The following is a 22,586-nucleotide window of genomic DNA, read 5'->3' as shown; positions in this document are numbered from 1 at the left end:
AGAACTGCTGCCCAACAAAAGTTACTCCCAAAAAGGAAAACCAAACTTTAAACCACCAACTAACTGAAACTAACATAAAGAAAACATGGGATAAAACACCTCATAGACCATTTCAGCACCAATTTAAACCATTAAAAAAAGTCCAGGAACACAAGGGATAGGACCCAATTGCAGACAACAGAGGCAGAGCAGGTTCAGATCAGTGATATAATAACAATGTCAACATGGGAAAAGCAGTCCAACACAAGCAAACAAATCCAAAGTCCAGAAGCAGGCAGGGTCCAAGGAAACACAGATGATCAACTAAACACTGGGAAACAAGCACTTGGCAGTTGGCTGGAACACAAGTCAGAAGACATCGACAAAATAGCAACCGACCAGGGAAATACACTGACTTATATAAACCAACAGGGAAGCGACTGACAAGACACTGGTGGTAACAAGAATCTACAAAAGGACAGGAAGTGAAGGGACAAAGACAAAAGGGAAGGGTTTGACAGAATAAAAACGGAAATGCCAATACTATAAAACACCTAAAACCATGTCAACGAGCTTCGCAGTGGGACTCCCTAAAGTGGCCGGACTGTATGAACATCAAACAAGTCACAATGAGTCAACACAAGGCCTCTACTGGTACAAGTGACAACTATTAGGAATGACTGAATGGACACACCTCACAAAATCAACAGGATCAAAGAGCATCAAACACGAGTCAGTGGATGGCCGAGAAACACTAAGGTGTACATTTCCATCTAATTCCGTACACCATTTTTATACAGAAATGAGGTCAGGACCCCCCCCCCCTCCTATTATCACGTGACTAACTTCCCAAGTACTATGATAAAACCAAGGCAAGTGAGATGCGGTTGAAAGCTAGTAAGTGGACCTTTGAGCTTAGATAATGTTGTTACTCTTACTTCTCCCAACAATCAAGAATGCACTTCAATGTTCAAATAAAAATGTATAACAGTTCAGAGTTGCTCCTATGATATGCTGCTGTTGAGTTTGTACTGGGTTCAGTAGACTGTAATTACGGGCTTTGGCAGTTTTTCTTTCGCACCTCATAGACGTTTCTATTTCCAGACAATTGGATGAAACTTCTCAACAATGAATGCGCACACTGGATGAACTTCAACACTTGGATATTATAAATAACCAAAAGTTTAAATTACAAAGATCAAACCCACCATAAAAGATACAATAACAAAAAAAAAAAGTATGTCTTGAGTGTTGTTAGTGCAAATTCAAGTGCAAATTCAAGTAGAAACTGGAAGTGAAAATGTTGAATCCATGACATTTTCACATGAATAAATAACAATACTGACTCACATTAAAATAAAGCTTTACTAATTGTTTAGTAAACTATTGGTTTCATGTCTGATTTGTTAATGACACTCAAAATGAACGAATGGAAAAATCACTTTTTCAAGGATGGCAAAAAGACTTAAAGAGGAGTTGGATTCTTTGCCAGACCTGTGTCAGCTGCTGAAAATCTGTGACAGAAGGAAAACCTAAAACTTTTTAATCCTCCTTTGCCTACATTTTTACCTCCTGGAACAACATTTTGTTGCCAAGAAACAATAGCCGAGACTCTGTTTACAAACAGTGGAATTGCACTTGATGCCCGGCAGCTTTGGTTTATTGGACACTGAATGAAACTGTACAGGGAAATAACGAAGCTTCACTGAGTTCAGCATCACAGCTGTCTGTGGACAGATGGCAGCAGAGTCGAGTCGCCCCACAGCTACAGTGTAGATAGTGACAGAGCCATCTGAATGGGCATAACCATTAACTTTTATGTTTATAAGCTTGTAGAGAGCTGAGCTCTTGGGAAATTCCAAACTTAGTGTAATAAGTAGTGTGCTCTAAAGCTGTGGTTATCTTTTTTTGATCATTAGAGGGCAGTAGAACTCTAAAACAAGGTGCCAGACACAGCCTTGACTTCTTACCACCTTATAAAGTTCTTCTGGATAACGTTGTAAAAGAACTAAAACTCGTCTCTAACTGTGTCTGTCTGCTGTTTGGTGCTGGGCAGGTTGTACACGGTGGAATAATTAGGGCTTGTTTGATGAATACAGCTGCCTGCTGCTGGAGACTGACACTAAACCAGACAGGAAGTGTGCTGCAAAGTGGCTAGAAAAAGCTGTATAAACCTGCCACATAATGCTATGTGGGGTTGTCACTGCCCTTTAACATTACTTATAGTCAGTAGAGTCACTGCTCATATGATAATATTAATTAGTAAGATTTAAAAACAACCCGGTGTCAAGAGTATCTGACACCAGATGAAAGAGCCTCGTGTACCTTTTCTGTCCCCTCTGCTGGACAAAGTCTGTATTTTATAATCTGAACTGCAATAATTTGACTATACAACCACATTTTCAACAATTTCCTTGCACACTGTGTGTCCAAAATTTTTGTGAGTAACATTTACAAGTGACAGGTGCACCATCAGGAGACGTTTTGTCTTCAGTTCGGCCAGCACAGTTGTTTGGCAGGGATTTAAATGGCAACACTGAGTTTTTCTGGTAAATGTGATTTGAGTGTCTAATGAAACAATGTGGAACAGCTGGTTGACACAAATCAGTGTCAATTTTCAGGGATAAAAGCAAGGAAGAAAGAAAAAAATCACTACAAACTATTGTGTGAACTTGGCAGTAACAGTATTAATTTTCACTCTCCAAATTGTCTGTTCAGAGGAAAAAGGCAACAAGACTAAAGAGAAAGTTTTGGACTTTGGAGAACCTTAACCACCATGATGATGAAAAATCTTCATTTTTCCCTAAACAGTTCCATCTTAAAAGAACACATTGAATATGTTTAAGTCCACCAAAGAGTTTTTTTCTGACACCAGCATCATTTTTCAATTCATTGCAATGGGAGCGCCGCATTATTACAACATGGTAAAAAAAACACCAGCAGCGTGACAAGGCGCTGAGCATCTTTGCCGCTAGCACTCCGCGCTGGGTGTTTTCAGAAGAGCAGCTGGCGTTTTCAGCTGGCAAAAAACGCTTTGGTGGACACGGGCCCTAAATTGTTCTGCCCACACTTAAATCTAAGAGAAGATGATTCAGTTAGTGCATCAGTACTTAATGCTCTGGTTTGGATAGATGTTGCATCCTATTACTGCATCCAAGGTATTTAAAGCCTATAAGAGGGAGTACAGATGTAGCTCTCAATGAGGGATGGCATGTAATGTTTTACTTCCTCTAGAGAGGTCAAAGGTCGCAAGGAAGCCCAGCGAAGAAACACTTGAGCAGATTGTGGTTGTCTTGTTGTAGATTTGCTTTAAAGATGTTACACACACTATTTCTGTCTATTTTTATTATGCTTTTTTTTTATGCAGTCTTTAATCATGTCTGAAAAGCACTTTGCATGAAATTGCTGCATAAAGTTTGTCACTTAATTAAATTTGAAATGATTTGGTAACAAGGACTGAGCCAACCTGCCATCCACAATTTTGCACAAATTATTAGCAAATTCCTCCAGTGAAGATGAAGCGGGATAACTGCCATCCGGAAAAATCAATCGCATGTAAAGGAGATATTTTTCTGATTTATTTTTTTTATGGCCTCCCTTGGCAGCCACAAACCACGGAGTGAAACTTTCTTTGAACAAAGCAGGAGAGGAAGCCTGCCAGTTTGTTTTATTTTTTTTCCTCCAGCAGATAGACATCTAAATGGCAGCTATTGAGTGCAGCACTTGGTGATTCATAACCTGACCGGATTGCCAAACAGAACCCACAGCTGTTCACACTTTGATAAGAGATCTCATTTAACAGGCCACCGGTGCAGGCAGCTGGCGGCCGGTTAGGATGAAAAGGCCGATGTGGGACCTGTGGCCAGAGCCGCCTGCGAGCACACGGCGGCTACCGCTGTGGTGAAGCCACAAACTCACACACACAAACACACACCTGTCAACTCTAAAACACAGGTGTGTATATGTGTGTGTGAGTTTGTGGCTTCCCCACAGTGGTAGCCGCCGTGTGCTCGCAGGATAGCAGTTATTTTTTTTGACATTTGTTAACCTGACGTACTGGTCACACTGTTTTATACAGTCTATGGTCACAGGGTGCCCACGATGGAGCTATGTAGCAAGAACAAGGATCTAAAAAGGATGCATCTTTAACGTGCATCCACGCCACAGGGGTATTGATTACTGCATACATTTTAAGATGACAAATAAAGAATAGTCAACAAATTTAACATCAGATGAAGATTCACAAGTTTATGTGCATTTTATCTACTAAATCCCAAATACTAGAGCACCACACGTGGATTCATTTGCTGCTGAAAATAGTCAGAATATGAACTTTATTGAGTTTCAAGTTTTAAAATAGGTTTGCGGATTGTGGGGCACTTATAGATTAGATTTTTTTTTTATATTTAACTCGGATTTCAATAGAAAAGCAGTTAGTTAGCGTGTGAAATCATTGCATTTGGTAAATGTATATATAAAAAAAAAATACTACAATGCACTTTACTACTGGAATGAACAGTTGTTTCTCTAAGAAGCTTAATTCTACTGAGACATTTGATTTTAAATAATATTGTTTTAGTGTTTTAATGCATGTGATGACTGCTTTGTGTGATCTTGTATACATCTAACTTGTTCTCTAGTCTGTATTCGTAACTTGTAGTCTAGTCTAGATTTGGAAACTGATATTAAAGAAGATATTTATATCCTGATCATTTTGGCACATCCGGCCATCATATCAACATCTATTTAGCAACTTAATGTTTGCCTGTGAAGCATGTTCACGTGCGATGTAAATTTCCACCATTGCAAAACTGCATGTTTTTGCATCAGTGTTTGTTTTATATAAAAGTCTACTGTACTTCTCTCTCTCTGACTCTCTCCCCTCTCTCTTTCCCCTGATGTGGCTCATTAGTGCCATTCTCTCCCTTTCTTTCTTTCCCTCTCGTGAAACAAACTCTTTGAAGATCTGCCACTGTTTTCATCATCATTATCCTCTTCTCCCTCTGCCTTCCTCTCGACTCGACTCTGAAGGCCTGCCATTAACTTCAACAACACTATCTTTGTCTCCCTCCCACTTTCTCTCCATGGGGGAGTTTTAATCAGAAGACCTACCTTAGTCCTCATAATCTCCCTCACTCATCAAGTCACAGATTGACACATTAAAGGTTTGGCTTTGTTTAAATCAACATTGTTCTCTTTTTGTTCCTTCTGTAAGTACCCAAACACCTTGTACAACTCAACAACAAATCATCTTTCCATTGGCTACAGTAATTACACAATTATTATTACTATAAACATGTACCAAATCCTTAACTTAAGATACTCAACCAAAAAGCTTAAACAAATCCAAAGGAATTTCTCAAACTACTCCTGCACCACAATCCACTTCTTCTCTGCTGATCAGTGTATTCAGTATGCTGGATAATGGATCATGTCTTGTGGGGAAAACTGCAATGATGTGTTGGCTTCCTGACATCCAGCGATTGTGCAGCGTTCGTGCAACGTTTCCTCAATATCTTTCTGTCTTGTAGCTTGATAGCTCAGTGACAGAATGGCCGCTTGGTGTTGTGATGTTAATTAGGCGTTTTGAAATTTTCACAGTATTAATAAAGACACACAGACCTGCTTTGTATAATCAAAAAATGACACAACGTTTTGTGTATTCGTAAAAATAAAGTTCTGAGGTACAACTACAGTCAAGCAGGTGGCTTAAATGAAACAACACTGACAACTCGATGAAAAATGAGCCAGCATGTCCCAGATCAACTGTAGTCATAAACATAACTGATTACGAATTATCCAAATTATCAGCCAATAAAAGTTTTACAACAAATGTCCTATTTTAAAATGACCCACTACATTCTTTTGGTTGGTTTGAAGGGAACAAATCTAAAGGAAAAATCCCCAAAAATATTTGCCATCCACATTGTTTGATTTACGTGAGATCTAAGCTGAAATCACACCAACGCAAATAAAACAATAATAATAAAAAAATAAATGATTAATAATAAAGTTATAAGACAAAAAGAAATTGCCACCTTGAATTAAAATGTCCTAACTGAGCAGGTAAAACAAGGCAAACAGTTTTCTGTCTTACCGTCTCCTCTGCTCGGTCTCCCTTGGCGCTGATGTAGCTCAGTTGATAATGTCGGACGTTCCTTGAGTCGACAGGCTGCCAGGCCACCCGCATACTGAAGGTCGTTTCCTCGTCTATCCTCATGTTCTTCACCCCCAAACGAGGAGCTGGAGGATCAGAGAAGAGAAAAAAAAATAAAAATCACACTACAGGTCAAAGAGTTCACATCAGCATAAACTCACTGAAGCACAAAACTGTCATAGTAAGATGATTTTCAACTTGAATCAGAACAACTGATCATATCAAGATGTCGTAATTTTGACATTTAATTTATTTTTCAACTTCATATCAGCTTCTTTTCAATATCTAAACTTTTCCTGAGAAAGTCTCTGTGGCAAAATATCTGACACCCTTCATCTTCACCCTTGATACACCATCCATCTAAAGATGTGGGGAAAGATTTACAACGCTAGCAATGAAACAGCACCAGCAAACTTATAATTCAGCTACCTGTTATCATCTTAATTTTGAACCCTGACTTTTCTTTTTCAGTTGGAAGTTTTACAATGTTAAAAACAGTTCTAAAAACTTTTTTCTACGCTGTTAGATAATGTCACTTATTTAAATCTCTCTGTTTGTTTTTGAGCAACTCACTGAAATTTAATTAAAGTTAAACAGAGTGAAAAGTTCAATTCCAAAATGTCATTTTAATGATATTATTACACTAAACATACTACATTATTACAAAAAAACATACTTAATGTACATAATGACATCTATGACTGCAACTGATGATTACCTTCATTATCAATAATCTATTCATTCATTTGATTAAACAATAATCTGTTAAGTCAGGAAATGCTGAAAAATGCTCATAACAAGCTCCTTGAGAAAGACTATTGCAGTAAGTACTTTGGTCGTCCTCAACCTCTACAGATTCATGCAACAAACTGATCTATGAGTGATATTCAATGTATTCCAGATGCTGGGGAACACGAGCTGAACACAGCTGGAATGAAATATTTACCTGCTGCGGTGGTGGTGGTGGTGGTGGTCGTAGCGGCGGTGGTTGCTTTTTCAGCTGAAAATCAAAGACAAATATTTAATTGAGCTGCTTGAAAAATCAATTCACAGAAGTTTAACAAAGAGTTTTAAGGATTCCCTGGTGTTTGTCTCAGTCTGGAAAATAACAGCTCTGTTTACAGACATTAGAAAAGAAACTATATGATGTTAAGAAAGATTAGAGATCGACTCGGTGATAAACACAACAGTAAGCAAAGCAGGTAAAGCACCAAACCTAACCCTAAGACAACAGGTACCATTTGTAGAGACATTTAATTTACCGGTTGACTCCACGAGGACCATCTCGTCACTCTCGACCTCGTTACTGTAGATTGCAGCAAGGAGGACTTCGTACTCCATGGAGGGGCTGAGTCCTTTTATCAGGTAGGTGTTAATGTTTCCGTTCACCAGAACCTGAAACAAAGGGATGGAGATTGTGTTACGAGCTGAAGTGCAGCTGATGCAGACAAATCCAAAGTCAGAGAGCTGGAAAAATCTGAATCTTAAACCTGTTTCTACATCACAGCAAGATGCATTTTATTGCAATTTATTTGCAGTGCATGAAGACACAGACAGGTCAATGGTTATTGACATGGGCCAATTAGACATGTCTTGCTTTTGGGATTATCATCTCTGAGATAATCCCCCAGAGAGAGAATCAATAGTGCGACAGAGAGAGTTGACTTTAATCTTTCTATGATCACCTCTGCGTCATTTCATATCGAATCGTCTGATTCGAAGTTTATCAGAAATGGGATCAAATGTGGCTCCGTTTGAATCAGCAATAAGAAAAAGAGACAAATGGCCAAGACCACACACATGCTGCGTTGCTATACTTGTGAGGACCTTGACTTCTTTGTCACACTTGGGATGAAAGAGATAAAATAAAAAATAAATAATAAAAACAAAATTATCAGTAACTAAATCAAATTGACACATTAAGTCTGAGGCGATGGTGCTCTGCTTAAAAACAGTGGCTTGCTCTCTTCAACTTCTTACCTCAATCAAGTAGTTCAAGTACCTGAGAATCTTGTTCATGTGTGAGGGTCAGGGAATAATCCTGGTTTTCCACTGCAAACCTTCAGCTAATGCAATTCAAGTAAAATCACTGAACTTTTTCAACTTTATGAAGAAATCTACACCACCTAAGTACGAAATGATATGAACACACACCTCTTCACTGTCTCCTCCGTCAGTGGATGTCCAGGTGAGTCGGTACAGCACCACATCAGAGGCCGGGTGTTGCCACGACACCCTGAAGCTGTTTGTGGAGATGTCACTGCTCTTGATATCCAGCGGGTCTGGGACGGTCTCTACGCACCACAAGTACACACTCTTTATTTTTTGGGTCCTACAGTTTTATATCATAAGGATGCCTTTATACTTTTGATATTAGTTCCTACTTGTGGTGAAGCTGTCAGTCACGGCCTCAGCTTGTCCCTCATCATAGACGGCAAAGACACCGACTGTGTACTCCGTCAGGGAGGTGAGGTTTCTCAGCAACCAGGTTGTCACACGGCCAACATCCACCTGTAGACACAGGACCAAACCACTATGACATACATTTTAAATTGTTATTCTTTACGCAGAGAGCAGTGTGGATGGTGTTCAGATGTTTGGGCCCATCACCGAGCACTAGGGTTGGGCTCAGATGATATCTACGATGAAACATCAGGATGGACAATGACATTGGGTAAGGGGCGAGCGGTGGAGGGGTTAGATTTCACTCGGTAAAAAAACGCAGAAGTATGTCAGAGCTGTTAAAAGGGTTGTAACTTCTTCTCCCAGTGGCTAAAGCCTGTAGGATCCCCTCACCTCAGTGGTCTGGACACCGTTGGTCTTGACGTACATGATGCGGTAGCCTTTGACCTTCCTGGAGGAGGAGTCCCATGTGAGCCGGGCGGAGCTGTGGTCCACATCCGAGAAACGCAGGTTCCTCGCCGGGGTCAGCGGTACTGCGGTGGGAGGATGTGTGGTACAAAGCAAACGTTAGGAAACACAATAAACTTCCATCTCCAATCTATGTTGTAGTACAGCGCTTATATTGTTTTTCTGCATTCTGCTCTGAAGATATGGAAAACTGAACACAGGACGCTTGTGCTGCTCAGTGATTGGCTCACAACACAGGAAGGACATAGACAAAGCTTGTACAAAATACCTCCCTCTGGTTATGATATAAACATGAAGTAAAAATTAAGCGTTCTGACTATAATAACTGTACGGCCTCAGAAATGATCCTCAGTCGAATCAGTACTTCAATCTCCAATTTATTGAACTGAATTATATTGTCCAGGTATTTGTTAGCGTGTTCACCCTCATTAGTCCACAGGAACACGGGTATTTTCAAAACCTTCACTTTTTCTATGCCGTTTGGCCGTTCGTCCACACGGAAACGCAGTATCAGGTCACTGAAACATTGAACACTTGAAAACCCCTGCCAGGGTGAAGATTTTAAGAAATGCTGGTTGCAGTGTAGTCGTGTAGACAGTAAAACTGGAGTTTTTGCCTTGCGACGTCAGAATGCGCGTTGTTATCTGCTCTATTTGATGTCAGATTGTTCGCCACTGCCTGCTTTGTTTACGATTTTATTAGGCTCTGATTGGCCAATGTGGCTTTATGGCTAGGGGTTATATCGCCTCCTGGTGGTTTGGCAGGCTCTTGACAGCGCTTGATAGTGTGTTTTTGTGTTTTCACGTAGACAGAGATTTTTTTTAAACAAAGGAGGAAAAACTTATATAAAAATACCCGTGGACGTGTGGACTAGGCCTTAGAAACAAGAAAATAAACACAGAAACACAGCCGAGCCTCAGCAAAAGGCAACAGAAACACCGTCTGCCACAGGGGTGCTGTTATCAGGGGTCAAAGGTTGGCTGAATTTTGATTTGGTAAGTGATTTCACGCACACACACACACTCACTCATGGGGTTTGGGACCAGTCTAATTGGACTCCACTGTTTTAATTATAAAGTGGACAGAACCACACCACATCAGTCACCCTCCCTCAGGCTCTGCCTCAACTTTCACTCTCTCTCTCTCTTGCATTTGTTCTCTATGTCTCTCTCCCCTGGAGGTACTGGGAAGGGCTAAAAAAGCCCCTTGCCCTAACTTTTTTAAAATTCAGCCACGGAATCAGATTTATTCTCAGAGGCTTGGAAACTTTTATGCGTAGAATTACTGATCTGTTTTCTTTTTTTTTTGAAATCCTGATTGTACCCACCATTTCTTCACCTCAATTATAGTAGGGGTCAGAATAAAGACAAAGCAGCGCAGAGAACTAGAGGGAGGGAGGAAGGCAGGGAGAGACTGCCTCTGCTTTTACTACAGGTCGGGTCAGGGTCGGCACAGGAGCGAGGAGGATGGGAAATTAAAAAGTTTAGAGATAGGAAAGTCTGCAAAGTTTTCAAATGTATGTGTCCGTATTATATCCTGCTGCAGATCAGCTGCAGTGCTCTAAATCCCCTAAAAGTTTTAAAAGCCATTTGAATGTGCAGTTTTTTTAGTTTAGTAGTGCAGTTTGATAAAGATTATATTTCTTATTACCTTATTCTTTAATGGAAGTTTAAATAAATGCACTGTTAGCATCTTTTTTTCCCCTGAGTCACGTAGGTCTGTGGTTGTCTTCACTCGCTGCTGCTTGGTCCTTCAAAAAACAAGCCAATCAGAGCTTCGTAGACTGTTTTAAAAATCAGGATGTCATCTTCTTGAGCCAAAGGCAGAAAAATAACGTGGATGAAATTGATGCAGGTTGTTGAGAATCGACAAATCTACACATTTCGTTGAATGAAAAAACACTCCCACAGAAAAATCAACTATCATGAACATGTCAGACTTAATAATGAAGTTAAAGTAATTTGATAAGACTTATTTAAAAAAGCAAAGAATCTAACAATCTATATTTCTACTGCGTTAAATGTGTTCTCATGATCCGTTTTTAACTATGAATCTACAACATGAAAAAATCTTTAACTGCTTGTAGTCACGACAGCTAATATGAAGTCTGATTTTGCAAAAAGAGCCTCTATCTTTATTGTCCATCATGCTGAAGGCTCTTTTCTTTGCAGCTGCGATGGGCTCTTTTCACTCCAGCGATCATTAAAGCTCATTTTGTCTCAACAATGAAAGAAAAAACTATTAAATAACTCGAAGAAATGAGGGACGAGTGGCTTCTGTAAGCAGAGAGAGGGGGTCTAAATGATCGTGAACAAACACGCTGAAGGAAAAGCCCATTAAACCCATCTCCCGCGTGCCCAGATGCATCATGTGTTATAGCAGAAAACAAGAAACAGGGGAAAATTGTGAACACCGGCTGATGATTAGTTTTCAATAAATGACCCGGTGCTGACCAATTCAAGTAAGATGACAAAAACATCATGCACCCCACCTTCACTCCAGGCATAAACATTGCATGATAGCAACTAATCAAGAGACTCTAAGAGGGAGTGTGTGGATTTTTTCTTGATGAATGAATGATTAAATACACACAAACAGAAACGTGCACTTGCTGTTACATAATGGATGAGTGACTGAATGTGTGCACGAACAAGGTTTGAACACGTGGATGGAGGCATGAAGCCCTGCTTACATGGATGAAGGAGAGTTATTTTACCGTATAAAGTACTTTGAGAGAGACCTCAACGGCCCCAAAAACCACCACTGACTCACTCAAACAGCCCCTAGCGTCCTTATCTGACCTGCATTCAAAGCCTTACACGCATCATAAAGACATAAACATGCCCTGACTTAAACCCGCAAGCCACAGACCTTAAAGGAGACTTCATAAAATGTTAATTAGTGAGCATGGTGGTGATTTGGGGAAGGCAGAGAGGGGAGGTGCACTAGTCAAGGCTTTAAAACTCTTAAAAATGAAAGTGAGGTGCAAAAAATAGCACCACAAGGGGAAGCTGGAGGCCGGCGCCACGCAGTGATTTTGGCATCGCTGGCTGCCAGTTTTGTCGGGGCAGAAAACGTGCTTGAACATGCTGCAGCTGTCCTGGAAAAGCCACGTAACTGCAAGCAAAACACTCTGCAAATTAAAAGTCAGCATAACTGCAGCAGCTGACTTGACTGATTAGAACAACTTCAAGCAGAGTGAACGTTAATCAGAGAAATTAGCTCTTGTGGTGTTTGGAATAAAAAGCTGTTTCCTATTTCCTGCTTTTTCATTGAGTCCCATCACAGCCCAGATCTTCAGAAACTGCTTAAACGTCACTGTAAGATTTCTAAAAACAATGTTTGCTTTTCATTCATAAATATCCAAGTCTTTTGGGAGATGTGTGGTTTCCTTCCTACAGAGCTTCAGACAGCTGTGAGTAAATATAAACGTCCTGTTGTAAATGAAATATGATGAGAATGGCAGCGATCTGAGTTCAGAGGGTCATAAAATCTGTCAGGAATTTAATGAAATTGAATTTCATCAAAAGTTAGTAAAGCTCATTGATGGTTTCACAACGATATCCACATTTACTGCATGAGTGAGCGTGTGTGTGTTCATGTTCTTCTATCTTTCTGAGGACCACTTTTACACCTCTGCAGGGAGGACATTTAAGCTACGTTCAGACTGCAGGCCAAAGTTACGCAAATTCGATTTCTGCGCTCATACGTGACTCAGATCTGATTTTTTATGACAGCGTCAACAGGCCGAGTCACATGGAATGTGATCTTTTCCAGTTCATATTTGTGCCCCTTTCATATGTGGTCCAAATCCAATAGAGCAGCTATTTCCCCACCAGACGGGGCCACGATGAGCGACAAAGCTCCACGAAGGTCATTATTATACATGTGGCTGTCTTTCACAAATTCACTTTGTTACACGTGAAATCCACCAGGTCACAAGCGGTAGTAGAGCGAGAGAGAGAGAGAGTTGTGGGGCATATGTGGACAGAAAGTTGTGAACATTTGTCATAATTCGGGAGAGATGTGACCCGGGTGTTAACCGGGAGAGAGCAATAAAATACAGGAGTCTTAGCAAATATGAGCTAACCGGAGCTAACCTCTGTGGCTCTGTTTACTTCTGTACCACAGCCTGCTGCTGGGTGTGATGTTTGTTTTATTCTTCTGTGCATGTGGGTCACTTTCAGGCTGTGACCGTTACACACTGGAGTCTGATATGGGCCACATTTAAACAATAATGTGAACTGTCAGGTTGAGGGTTAGGATTAGGTTTAAGTAAAGGTCAGGGTTGGATATGGAGGTGCGATGGTTAATGGTTTAGGCTTAAGGAATGTATTATACTTTACCAACTAGGATCTTTACAAGTATAAAAGTACAGCTGTATGAGTGTGAGAGTGAGGACACACAGTCTTTGTGTGAGAAACACATTATATGTGTATTTCCATCTACTGCCCAACTTCCAATAATATTTTATGAAAAGTACAGATGCTTGTTTTGCCAGAACATCCCAAGAGATTTTGTGTTTTTATAACATGTGTTAGTTTTGGTCTTTTCAGTCTGAGAAAACACAGCCTCATTTCTTCTTCCTGGTCTTCACTATTTTCTCTTCAGAGCAAAAAAAAAAAAGAAGTAAAAAAACATCTTAAAAGAAATCTCAAAGAAAAATACATACAAACATACAAATACTGTACTGTATATTTAAGGTGATTATAGATGGGTTTCTGTGCAACCTCATCACCAAGATGCGCGCACAACTAGGGGGCAGAAAGCAGCACTCTGTCTTCGCGGCACATCAGTTTATACAGCATATCTAGCAGTGTTGGGCAAATTACTCAGAAATTGTAATGAGTTACTTTTTAATTATTACTCATTTAAAAAGTTGAAATTACTTTCAACCACCGCACCCAGTCCTTAAAAGTGACGGGAAACCTGTTCAGCAGCGCATTTTAGCAATGAATCCACTTTACTGGAACAATAATTAACCTGAGGAGGCAACAACCAGCCGAACTGAAAACACTGCAGCCCATAATAAAATAATTGTGATGAATAATGAATAATTTTTAGACTCAAATTATCAAAATTGTTGGCAAGAACTTAATTTTTAGTCACAAGCAGCTCCTGAACCATGAAGCGGAGTTTTTTATGATCTGGATGATGTCAACACTACATCACATCTTTATGGTGATCTGCTCTCTCTTCAAACTAATTTAAGGGATGTTGAGATAACACAAGATTGTGTTTAACAGCCAAAATTTGAAATATATCTACATATATGTCAGTCTGCGATCAGCTAAGTCTCCAATACATTCGTGATGGGCGTCAACAGGACAAAGACAAATTGGCCGACACCACTGTGTGTGGACTCCATCTGAGTAAAAGCAGAAACTAGAGGACAGATCTCTCGTTGACGAGCTGCTCACCACACAGTTTATTACGATGTATTACACACCAGCTGCTGCTGCCACTCCTCCCAAACTGACCCGATTAGCCACAACCATCTGTAACTTCACTTCCTACTGCTGCATGGTTAAATTAAGGGAATTAATTTAGCAATTAGAGGGAACATTTGAGGGTCATTTGAGGGTGGAGTTGTTCATTTTAAGCAATCGAGTTAATGATTTTCTGTCAGTGGGTGAATCAGATATTTGACGAATCATGTCAGTGCTTCGTGGGTGAGACTCACATGTGGTCTGCTGGCTGGTCATGGGGTCACTGGCCTCCTCTCCGTACATGGCGTACACCGTTACCGTGTACTCGGTTGCCGGAGTCAATCCCTCCAGCTCCACCTCGTTCACAGAGTCTGCCACCTTCACCTGCGCACACACACACACACACACACATATATATATATATGAAGGTATGTGCCTTAAGCATAAAGAGGATGCAGTGTTTCAAGCAAACATCCTTATCTCTCTCGCCACCATCTTATCTTATCCATGTCTCTGATCCATCTGTCTTCTACTCTTTTATCATCCCTCTATCAATCCACGGTCGTGTCCAGACAAGCAGAGAATCAAGCTGAGATTACATAACAGGCTCCTCAAAACTACAACATACAGCTATGATAAAACAGGTGGTAGAAATGATGAAACTCCAGGTGTCTCCCAATTGTATAAGTTCTCTTCTTCTTCTCTTTTTTAATTAGCATCCAGTGTTTCCCATACGTTCATTTATTTGTGGCCAATGTAACGAGGCCAAAACAGGAGTGATATGATCACGTTTCTTATTTCTAGTTTTATAGCCTGGCAGCTGAATTCTGAACATACTGTAGCTGATCAATAGATTTTCGATTCAGGCAGGTAAAGAGACTGTTACAGTAGTCTAAATGTGAAGAAATAAAAGCATGTAAAATGGTCAGATTTTAGAAATGTTTCTAATAAAAACATGATTGCACCAGCTTTGTGGTGTGCTGCTCAAAACATAAATCACTGTCAAACCAGACACCAAGATTCCTGATCTGATAAACCAAGGCAATGTGTGAACGGCAATATGTTTTGTCAAATGCTTGGGGGCCAATGATGAGGATCTCTGTTTTATCGGAATTTAATTGAAGGAAATTATTGGACATCCAGTTTTTGTTCCACTTTCTTCTTTCTACTGCTCACCTGCATCTCGGTCAGTTACAGGAGCCAAAGATCTTTATTTAAATCTACTATTTATCTACTGCCAACATCAGAAGTTGGCAGGAAAGTAGTTTTAGGGAAATGTGTCTTCAAAGACCATTTTAGTCAGAACCCTAACATACAATCTGGGGTGGTGATAGAGCAGAGGATAGGTCGCATCCCTTTGGTCGAGACCCAGGTTCATTACCCAATGTGACAAATCCACCAATGTGTCCTTGGGCAAGGCACTTAACCCCTAGTTTCTCCAGAGGCGTACAACAACATAGCAATTGTAAGTCGTTTTGGATAAAAGTGTCAACTCAATGAAAAAATGTAATGTAATGTAAATGTAACATCTCCCTACTGATGTTCACATATTTCAATTTGTGTGTTCTCTCTCTCTTGGGTCCAATCTTTATTTGCAGTGAGAGGCGCCTTTTTTAAATTGTTTTCTATTGGCTTTGAGTGTTCTGCACGCCGTTTAAGCACTCTGGGCGTGTTTTTGGGCACCTGCTGCTCCTTGCGTTTTTTTAAGGAGCGCTCTGAGCGCACAGAGTTGAAAAGAGCTCAACTCTGAGCAGAAAAGCGCCCGACGTCATTCAAGTTTTTTTCCCATTGTCCAATCGAATGAATTGAGAGACGGGCCCTCAGTTGTGGAGACGGAAGTTTACAGTTGCTTGGATTGTCCAGACAAACTGTCCCCGAGTCATCCTAAAATAAGCCTTGGACAGTCCATCATCAAGACGAAGCTCCTGGACCAGATGGTGGTCCTATCAGCGGTGTCTCCCCTTTCTGAGGGTCTCATGTACCCACACGGATCTCCGTTTCCTTGTCTCCTGCGTGTTTGTTCACCTCTGACCATAAACAATGTCAGAGCAAGCGTTTGTCTATTTTTTCAAAGCAGATGTTTTTAACAACAAAAGACACAGACCTGAGAGTTGTGATCAAGTTTCTGCAAATATCACTTAGCGGCAAACCAAAGATTAGGCCTACAGATCGCTGGCACTATAATCTTTGATTAGACTGACAGGACGGCTGATTCGGTGGTTGCCTTGCAACATGAAAATAACGTAGCGCACTGCTCTTTTCCAAATTCCACCAAAAAAGGCAGTGCTGTGTGCCTCGCGTTTTCGAACCTGCAAAGCGCTTTCTGTCTGATCGGGGCCTAGAGAGTTTTCCTCACAACCAGTGTGGATGAAAGCACTATTCTCAGTCAAACTGGACAGGATTTGACTCTGGCTTCGGTCCAGACCAGTTCCCACATGGCCCACGAGTGGAAGCCGTACGAGCCAGCCAAACCTGGGCACTGAGAGTAGCGCCTGGGAGCCAGGCTTATTCTCACCACCTGAGAGCATCCATCCTGATTCTGAATTCCTTCCTAAATTGTTTTTATTGCTTTCTGCTCACAGAGGGATGTGACGGCAGGCGTAATGAGGTCCACTGGGAAAAGGAAGGATTCAGACGGCTGGCTGTGCCCTTCACACCTCTCCTCCTCTACCTCGTCTCCCTTGCACTGTCAGATAGTTTCTTACCTGTCGATGCTTGTCTCAGTATGTGGCTGCCTAGAGGTGTGTTTCTATTTTCAATATTCTGTATTCTTACCTTTGATCTCCAACTCCAGCTTTGCTTTATGTTGTGCCCTCTGATTGGCCATTTAACAGTTTTCAAATCAAAGTGATGTTACACTGAGGGTAGTGCATTTGGTTTTGTTTTTTGGATCATGCACCATCAGGAAGCTGAAAAGTTGCTTAGAGTTTCTCATCTGTTGCCTTGAAAAGCTGTAGCTGTGGCTAGTTTCCTCTATCATTTGATTTTATGGTGTTTTTAAACATTTCTTGGCTAACTACTTCAACTGAGTGCCAATTGAATGTCATCGCTCGCTGTTATTTTCCTCACTTTCCCACTATCCCCACTTCCTGAGCTTTATAAAGGGTATAAAGGATAATGTGCTCGATATACAAAAGACAGACACTCGAATAGTTATTGACTGAAAAAGAGTCAAAAGTGACGTTTACAGTCATGTCATTTCTTCTTCCATATCCAACAGGAAAGTGCAAGTAGTAAAACCACAAGGACATCTACAACATGTTCTAAGATATTTAAAATATTTATTTCACACAATAATATGTGCACACTAGGTAGACAGGTGCTTAAGAAAATTAAATCACGTCACAAAGGTCAGTAACCAGACATTGTGTCACTAATAAACTTGTCCTTTGACTTTGAAAAGCTCTTTCAAATAGGTTTTTGTTCTGTGAAACTTGGGTGTGTTTGTTGCAATTATTTAACTTGGATCAGGTGTGAAGCTTGAAGTAAGCCTGTATAGAACGGGGCAGCCAGTATGCTGACCTTACATCGTTGATGCAGACGTTTTGTTTAATCAGGATGTGAATAAATTAGATGGTAGTGGGTTTGGACAGATTCACATGTGTTTTTAAAAGGCTCCCTCAAGGAAAAACTGGAGGTCGATGTGTTGATGTGTTAAAACCACCTCTGCAATGCAGTATGATTCAAAACTGAATCTGATTCACAGGAGGAATGGGATCCTATGGTGCAGAAATGATGCAGTCATGATCCAAATCAACGATGCTCAGCAAAGACTCGCCCTGCTCCGAATCATCCAGCAGATATACAGCTGTGATGTTGTTTCCATTACTTTGTCTAGCTCCTGAAATCCTGTACCGTTCCTTCCCTCCCTTCATAGACTACTCTCCACACACACACTCACCTCCTTCTCGTCTGCAGGGTCTCCCTCAGTCAGCGGGGCATACAGAATCATGTACCCAGAAGCCCCGGCGGCGGTCTTCCAGCGGACCCTCATGGTGCTGTGAGTGATATCAAACAGCTCCAGGTCGTTCACCGTGGGCAGGGCCACTGCGGGTCACAAACACAGTATTCTGTTGAATAACTAAGAACAAATGTAAGACTTCTTTTAAACACAACACAACAATATATGCTGAATAAAATAAAACTCATTATTTCACCCAAAAATAATGTTAATTTCATGTTCATACAGATATTATTGTCAGATGTTGTCACATTGAATTCGAAAACAAAACACAGCTTGTCTTGGACTTTATTTTAGATTTTCTGCTTTAATATGTTTAAATCATCAAAGTCTGGCCGAATCTATTTCAGCCAGTGTCATCAGGTTACTCTCTGATCTCATACCCAAGAGAAAAAAAACAGCAACAGCAACATCTGCAATCAAAATGTTCAAATGATCGTCTACATTTTATTTGCTAGTGAAGTGCGCGGGTCTGCTTTTGACATTATTTTTAATTTAACATACAGACTCATTTACTTTCCATTTTCATTTAATTAAAAATGAACAGGATTAATTTCCTATTCATTTTGTCATAAATTAGAATATCAAAACCTCACTTTCTACTCTTACATATTTTCTTCATCTGTTCTATATCCTCACAGATAGAGCACAACATCCCACAATCAGTATTTAGCGGCACGTTTTATTTGTTGCCTTAGCCAGATAGTCCACTTCAACCAGCAGCGGCAGCTCAATATCAGCAGCCAAACCCCATTAACTTTGGTACAAGGTCGACTCGCAACTTAGCATTCATCCTCTACCGACAGGGAGGATTCCTCCGTCATTCATCAACGAGCGCAGGGCCGGAGAATGCTGCCGGGCTCTGGTTCAGCGTTTCAGACGTCGTGACGGTGGCCTCAGGCAACAAAACCAGAATTAGAGCTCACCGCAGGAGTCCTGTCAGAGGTGGAGGATCAGGCCTTGAATGCATAATGGAACACCTGTGTAGCTTTTTATGGCCCACATTCAGTGTCTTCTGTTGTAGAACGACACATATCTGCTGCTCGATCAGTGTTTCTATCAAATATGCTGTGCTTGTAACTGGCCATGCGTGTCTTTTCTTGAACTGAGTGTCCAGACTATGTGCTGTATCTTCAATTCCTTCAGAGCAAAATAAAGGGAAAGTTTATAAAAGTTTATAAAAAAAATGTTGGGACCTTTATAGTTTAGTGTACTTGTTTTGTGTATTTAACATCCTCCTGTTAATACCTGGATATGTCATGTTTAGATATTTTTTGCAGCTCTAACAGTCTGGCAGCCTAAAATGTTTCATTAATCAGAAATACTGACTGACTCATATCAGAAAAAGACCCGATTGCAATGCAGAAAATCAGAATTGCATTAGTGAAAGAACTCCAGGAGCCTCTGCTTCAAAGATCGCAACAATTTAGACAATTAGGAAATGAATGAGTAAGCAGATGGTTGAGGGAACGTGGGCTCATCAAAAATTAAGAACAGGTCCTGGGTGAGGTCATTAGAAAAAGCTAATGATAACTTTTCTACAGGGTGATAGAGTGAAGAAGTGGTGCTGGTAGTTCAGCAGGATGATTTGTTTACCTCCTTTTGGAGGAACGAGACATTACGGAGGGACGACATTTCCCAAAATGCAGAGGAAAAGTTTGCGAATCCCTCCATAAGAGACTGCAGGAAGTTGAGGGGCGAACAGGATCTTACTCTTTTGCAGTAGTGATTCTTAAAGCCAAAACTACACCTCACTGTATTTCTAACACCACCTGCATGCCCCCCCAACAACTCCCCCATGTCCTCATTGTATCCTTATATAACATGTAAACTTACAGGTGGTAGCACTTCCTCTCAGGGCCTCGCTGGCAGAGCTGCGGTAGATGGCGAAAACAGCCACCTGGTACTCCGTCAGCGAGTTCAGGTAGTTCAGCTCCACATTGTTCTCTGTTCCCTGGACCACCTTAAGGACAGAGCAAAATGGGCCTTAGCCTGGATGCTACAACATTGCTTTACACTCAAAAATGAACATCTTCCAGTCTTATTTAGTATTTCTACAGTGAAACCTTTCACAATGTTATGTCAGTCAGCTCAGGTTTATACAGACCAGCTTTGTTTGCCATGTTCATTACTGTGAGACATTTCAGCTGTGTGCTCAGGGGGCTAAATCTTTGATACCATTATTGTTTAAAAATATCTTTAATTAGCTCTGATTTTGTGCTCACTTTATAACAAACAGCAGCACTTTGTATATCAAAAAGCATTAAAATATTCAAAAAGCTTCTGTTTATTAGGCATCCGCATATTGCACGGTTGAAAACACACCACATGTTGCTGTAGGCATTCAGCTCTTCTCCAAAAGGAGATTTAAATTGAGTGTAACTAAATCAGATTAGCTTTGATGAAACCTCTGTTTTCCTTGTGGGGAAAACCGGGTCGATCCAGTTCCAAGCTGTAATAAACATCAAAGAGGAACTGGATAAAAATAACTGTACAATTTTAAAAATATCAACTCAGGAAATTACAGCACTGCATGTATGTGTTGTTACACAGGTAGGGAGACTTCTGCACAGGTTGAAGATATTTCACAGTTATGTCACCGGGGGAAACACCCACAAAATATACTCAGTTGCAAGTTTACTAGGTTGCTCAACAGACCTCCATGAAGTGTTAATTCAACTGTAGGGTAATTTTGGAGGAAGCAGTTTACAGATAGGCTTTTCTATTATTTAGCCTTTCCTCATTGATAAAAATGGGGTTGACAAAATAATAGAAAGAACTGTCAGTGTGACCACAAAGCAATTCAACAGCACCACAAACTGCATATATTTATTTCAGATTCTTTCCTGATGTCTTGTGGGGGTACCACAACTACTCAACTCTGCAGAATTGTTATTTATGATGCAAATCACTTTGAGGAATTAATTTAACTTTGCGGAATTGACCCTAAAAGGATTAACTGAGCCGCCTTAATTAAAGTGCTGCCATTACAACAGTATCTCAGTATCTTGTTTGCCTACTGCTGAGAAATCAGGAGCAAAGTTCCACCAATTAAGCTGACAAAAGGAAACCTCCTCTTGTCATCGATAAGGTGCCAGTGAAACAGATGAACCACTTAATAACCAGTTGATTGGATTAATTTAAATTCTGTTGGACAACTCCAATAAAAGCTTGGATTAAAAACATTAACTCGAAGTATTGTTCATTGTGGCAGAATAACTGTAAAACAAGCTTCACAAATACTGTTAAGAACCATGGGCAAAGAAGCATGAGATTCACAGCTGGAGCCAAAGAACAGAAGCAGCAATGCAGCAATGATGCAACATGTGAGGAAATATGATTCATTTGCATGCATGTCTTTATGATTTAAAAAATCCAGATACCTTTTCTTCTGGCTGTCCCCCGCTGGCTGGGTAGTAGACCACGCGGTATTTCTCCACCTGGCCTGGTGCGTGGGTCCATCTCACCCGGAAACTGCGAGCCGTGATCTCAGATGTCACCAGGTCGCGGGGCGGAGCCACGGAGGTGGACGGGGGAGCAGGTTCTCCTCCGCCTGGAGAAAAAGCACAGTAAAAGAAAAAGAAAGCACATTCTGTATTCATTCCATGTTGGATTTACATAAACACTGGATGGCAAACGCTGAGAGATGAAACAATCGCATTGTATGTGCAAACTTGAAAATGACAAGCTGTAAATGCTTACCTGGTATTTTAAACAGCATGTGTATATATAGGTTTCATAAAGGTGGAGGCACGTTGTAACTTAGATGAGTTTGCTACATTATTAGATGGGGACTTGGGTTTTATTGCTCGGGGATCTCCTGTAGTCATAATTATAACCAGTGTAATCACAGTACGAGCTGCCTGTAGTGTCTTTGTGGTATCAGCCTGTCATAGCTCTCAGCTGAAACGAGCTGCTGTTCAAACCTTTGAGCTGCTTGTCGAGCTGCTCCACTCGGTCGCAGATGGTCTTGGTGAGGCCTTCCACGATGTCGCTCATCACGCCGAAGTCTGCCACATTGTAGACGTGAGTTTTCTCAGGTGGTGAGGCGATGGCCTTAAGTTCGTTCTCATCAGCGTTTTTCACACCTGCAGAGAGGAGAGAGAGAGACAGACGGAGAGAAGTACACTGAGAGATGGAGTAAGCCGACTGACACAAAGTGGCGACATGAAAGGTGTTTGAAATAAGT

General features: G+C 40.8%; 1 protein-coding gene across 6 annotated transcripts in view; it reads right to left on the bottom strand.

Annotated features, from left to right (window-relative positions):
• LOC119906777 (collagen alpha-1(XIV) chain-like) overlaps positions 1 to 22,586 on the bottom strand; it is a 516,646-nt gene that overhangs the window by 439,072 nt on the left and 54,988 nt on the right. For all 6 annotated transcript variants that reach the window (XM_038724122.1, XM_038724121.1, XM_038724124.1 and 3 more), the window contains 11 exons: positions 22,324 to 22,485; positions 21,781 to 21,950; positions 20,234 to 20,360; positions 18,338 to 18,483; positions 14,691 to 14,820; positions 8,933 to 9,072; positions 8,521 to 8,647; positions 8,291 to 8,430; positions 7,399 to 7,531; positions 7,083 to 7,136; positions 6,077 to 6,222 (listed from right to left, as the gene is read on the bottom strand). In XM_038724122.1, the coding sequence (XP_038580050.1) occupies positions 6,077 to 6,222; positions 7,083 to 7,136; positions 7,399 to 7,531; positions 8,291 to 8,430; positions 8,521 to 8,647; positions 8,933 to 9,072; positions 14,691 to 14,820; positions 18,338 to 18,483; positions 20,234 to 20,360; positions 21,781 to 21,950; positions 22,324 to 22,485 (1,475 nt within the window). The remainder of the gene's footprint in view (positions 1 to 6,076; positions 6,223 to 7,082; positions 7,137 to 7,398; positions 7,532 to 8,290; positions 8,431 to 8,520; positions 8,648 to 8,932; positions 9,073 to 14,690; positions 14,821 to 18,337; positions 18,484 to 20,233; positions 20,361 to 21,780; positions 21,951 to 22,323; positions 22,486 to 22,586) is intronic.

This window comes from Micropterus salmoides, unplaced genomic scaffold, assembly GCF_014851395.1.
Source record: "Micropterus salmoides isolate LMB-PRFRI ecotype aquatic unplaced genomic scaffold, ASM1485139v1 Ms_hic_scaffold_17, whole genome shotgun sequence".
Taxonomy (NCBI): domain Eukaryota; kingdom Metazoa; phylum Chordata; class Actinopteri; order Centrarchiformes; family Centrarchidae; genus Micropterus; species Micropterus salmoides.
Note: the sequence above shows the minus strand (reverse complement) of the source record. Positions and strands in the feature narration are given on the sequence as shown.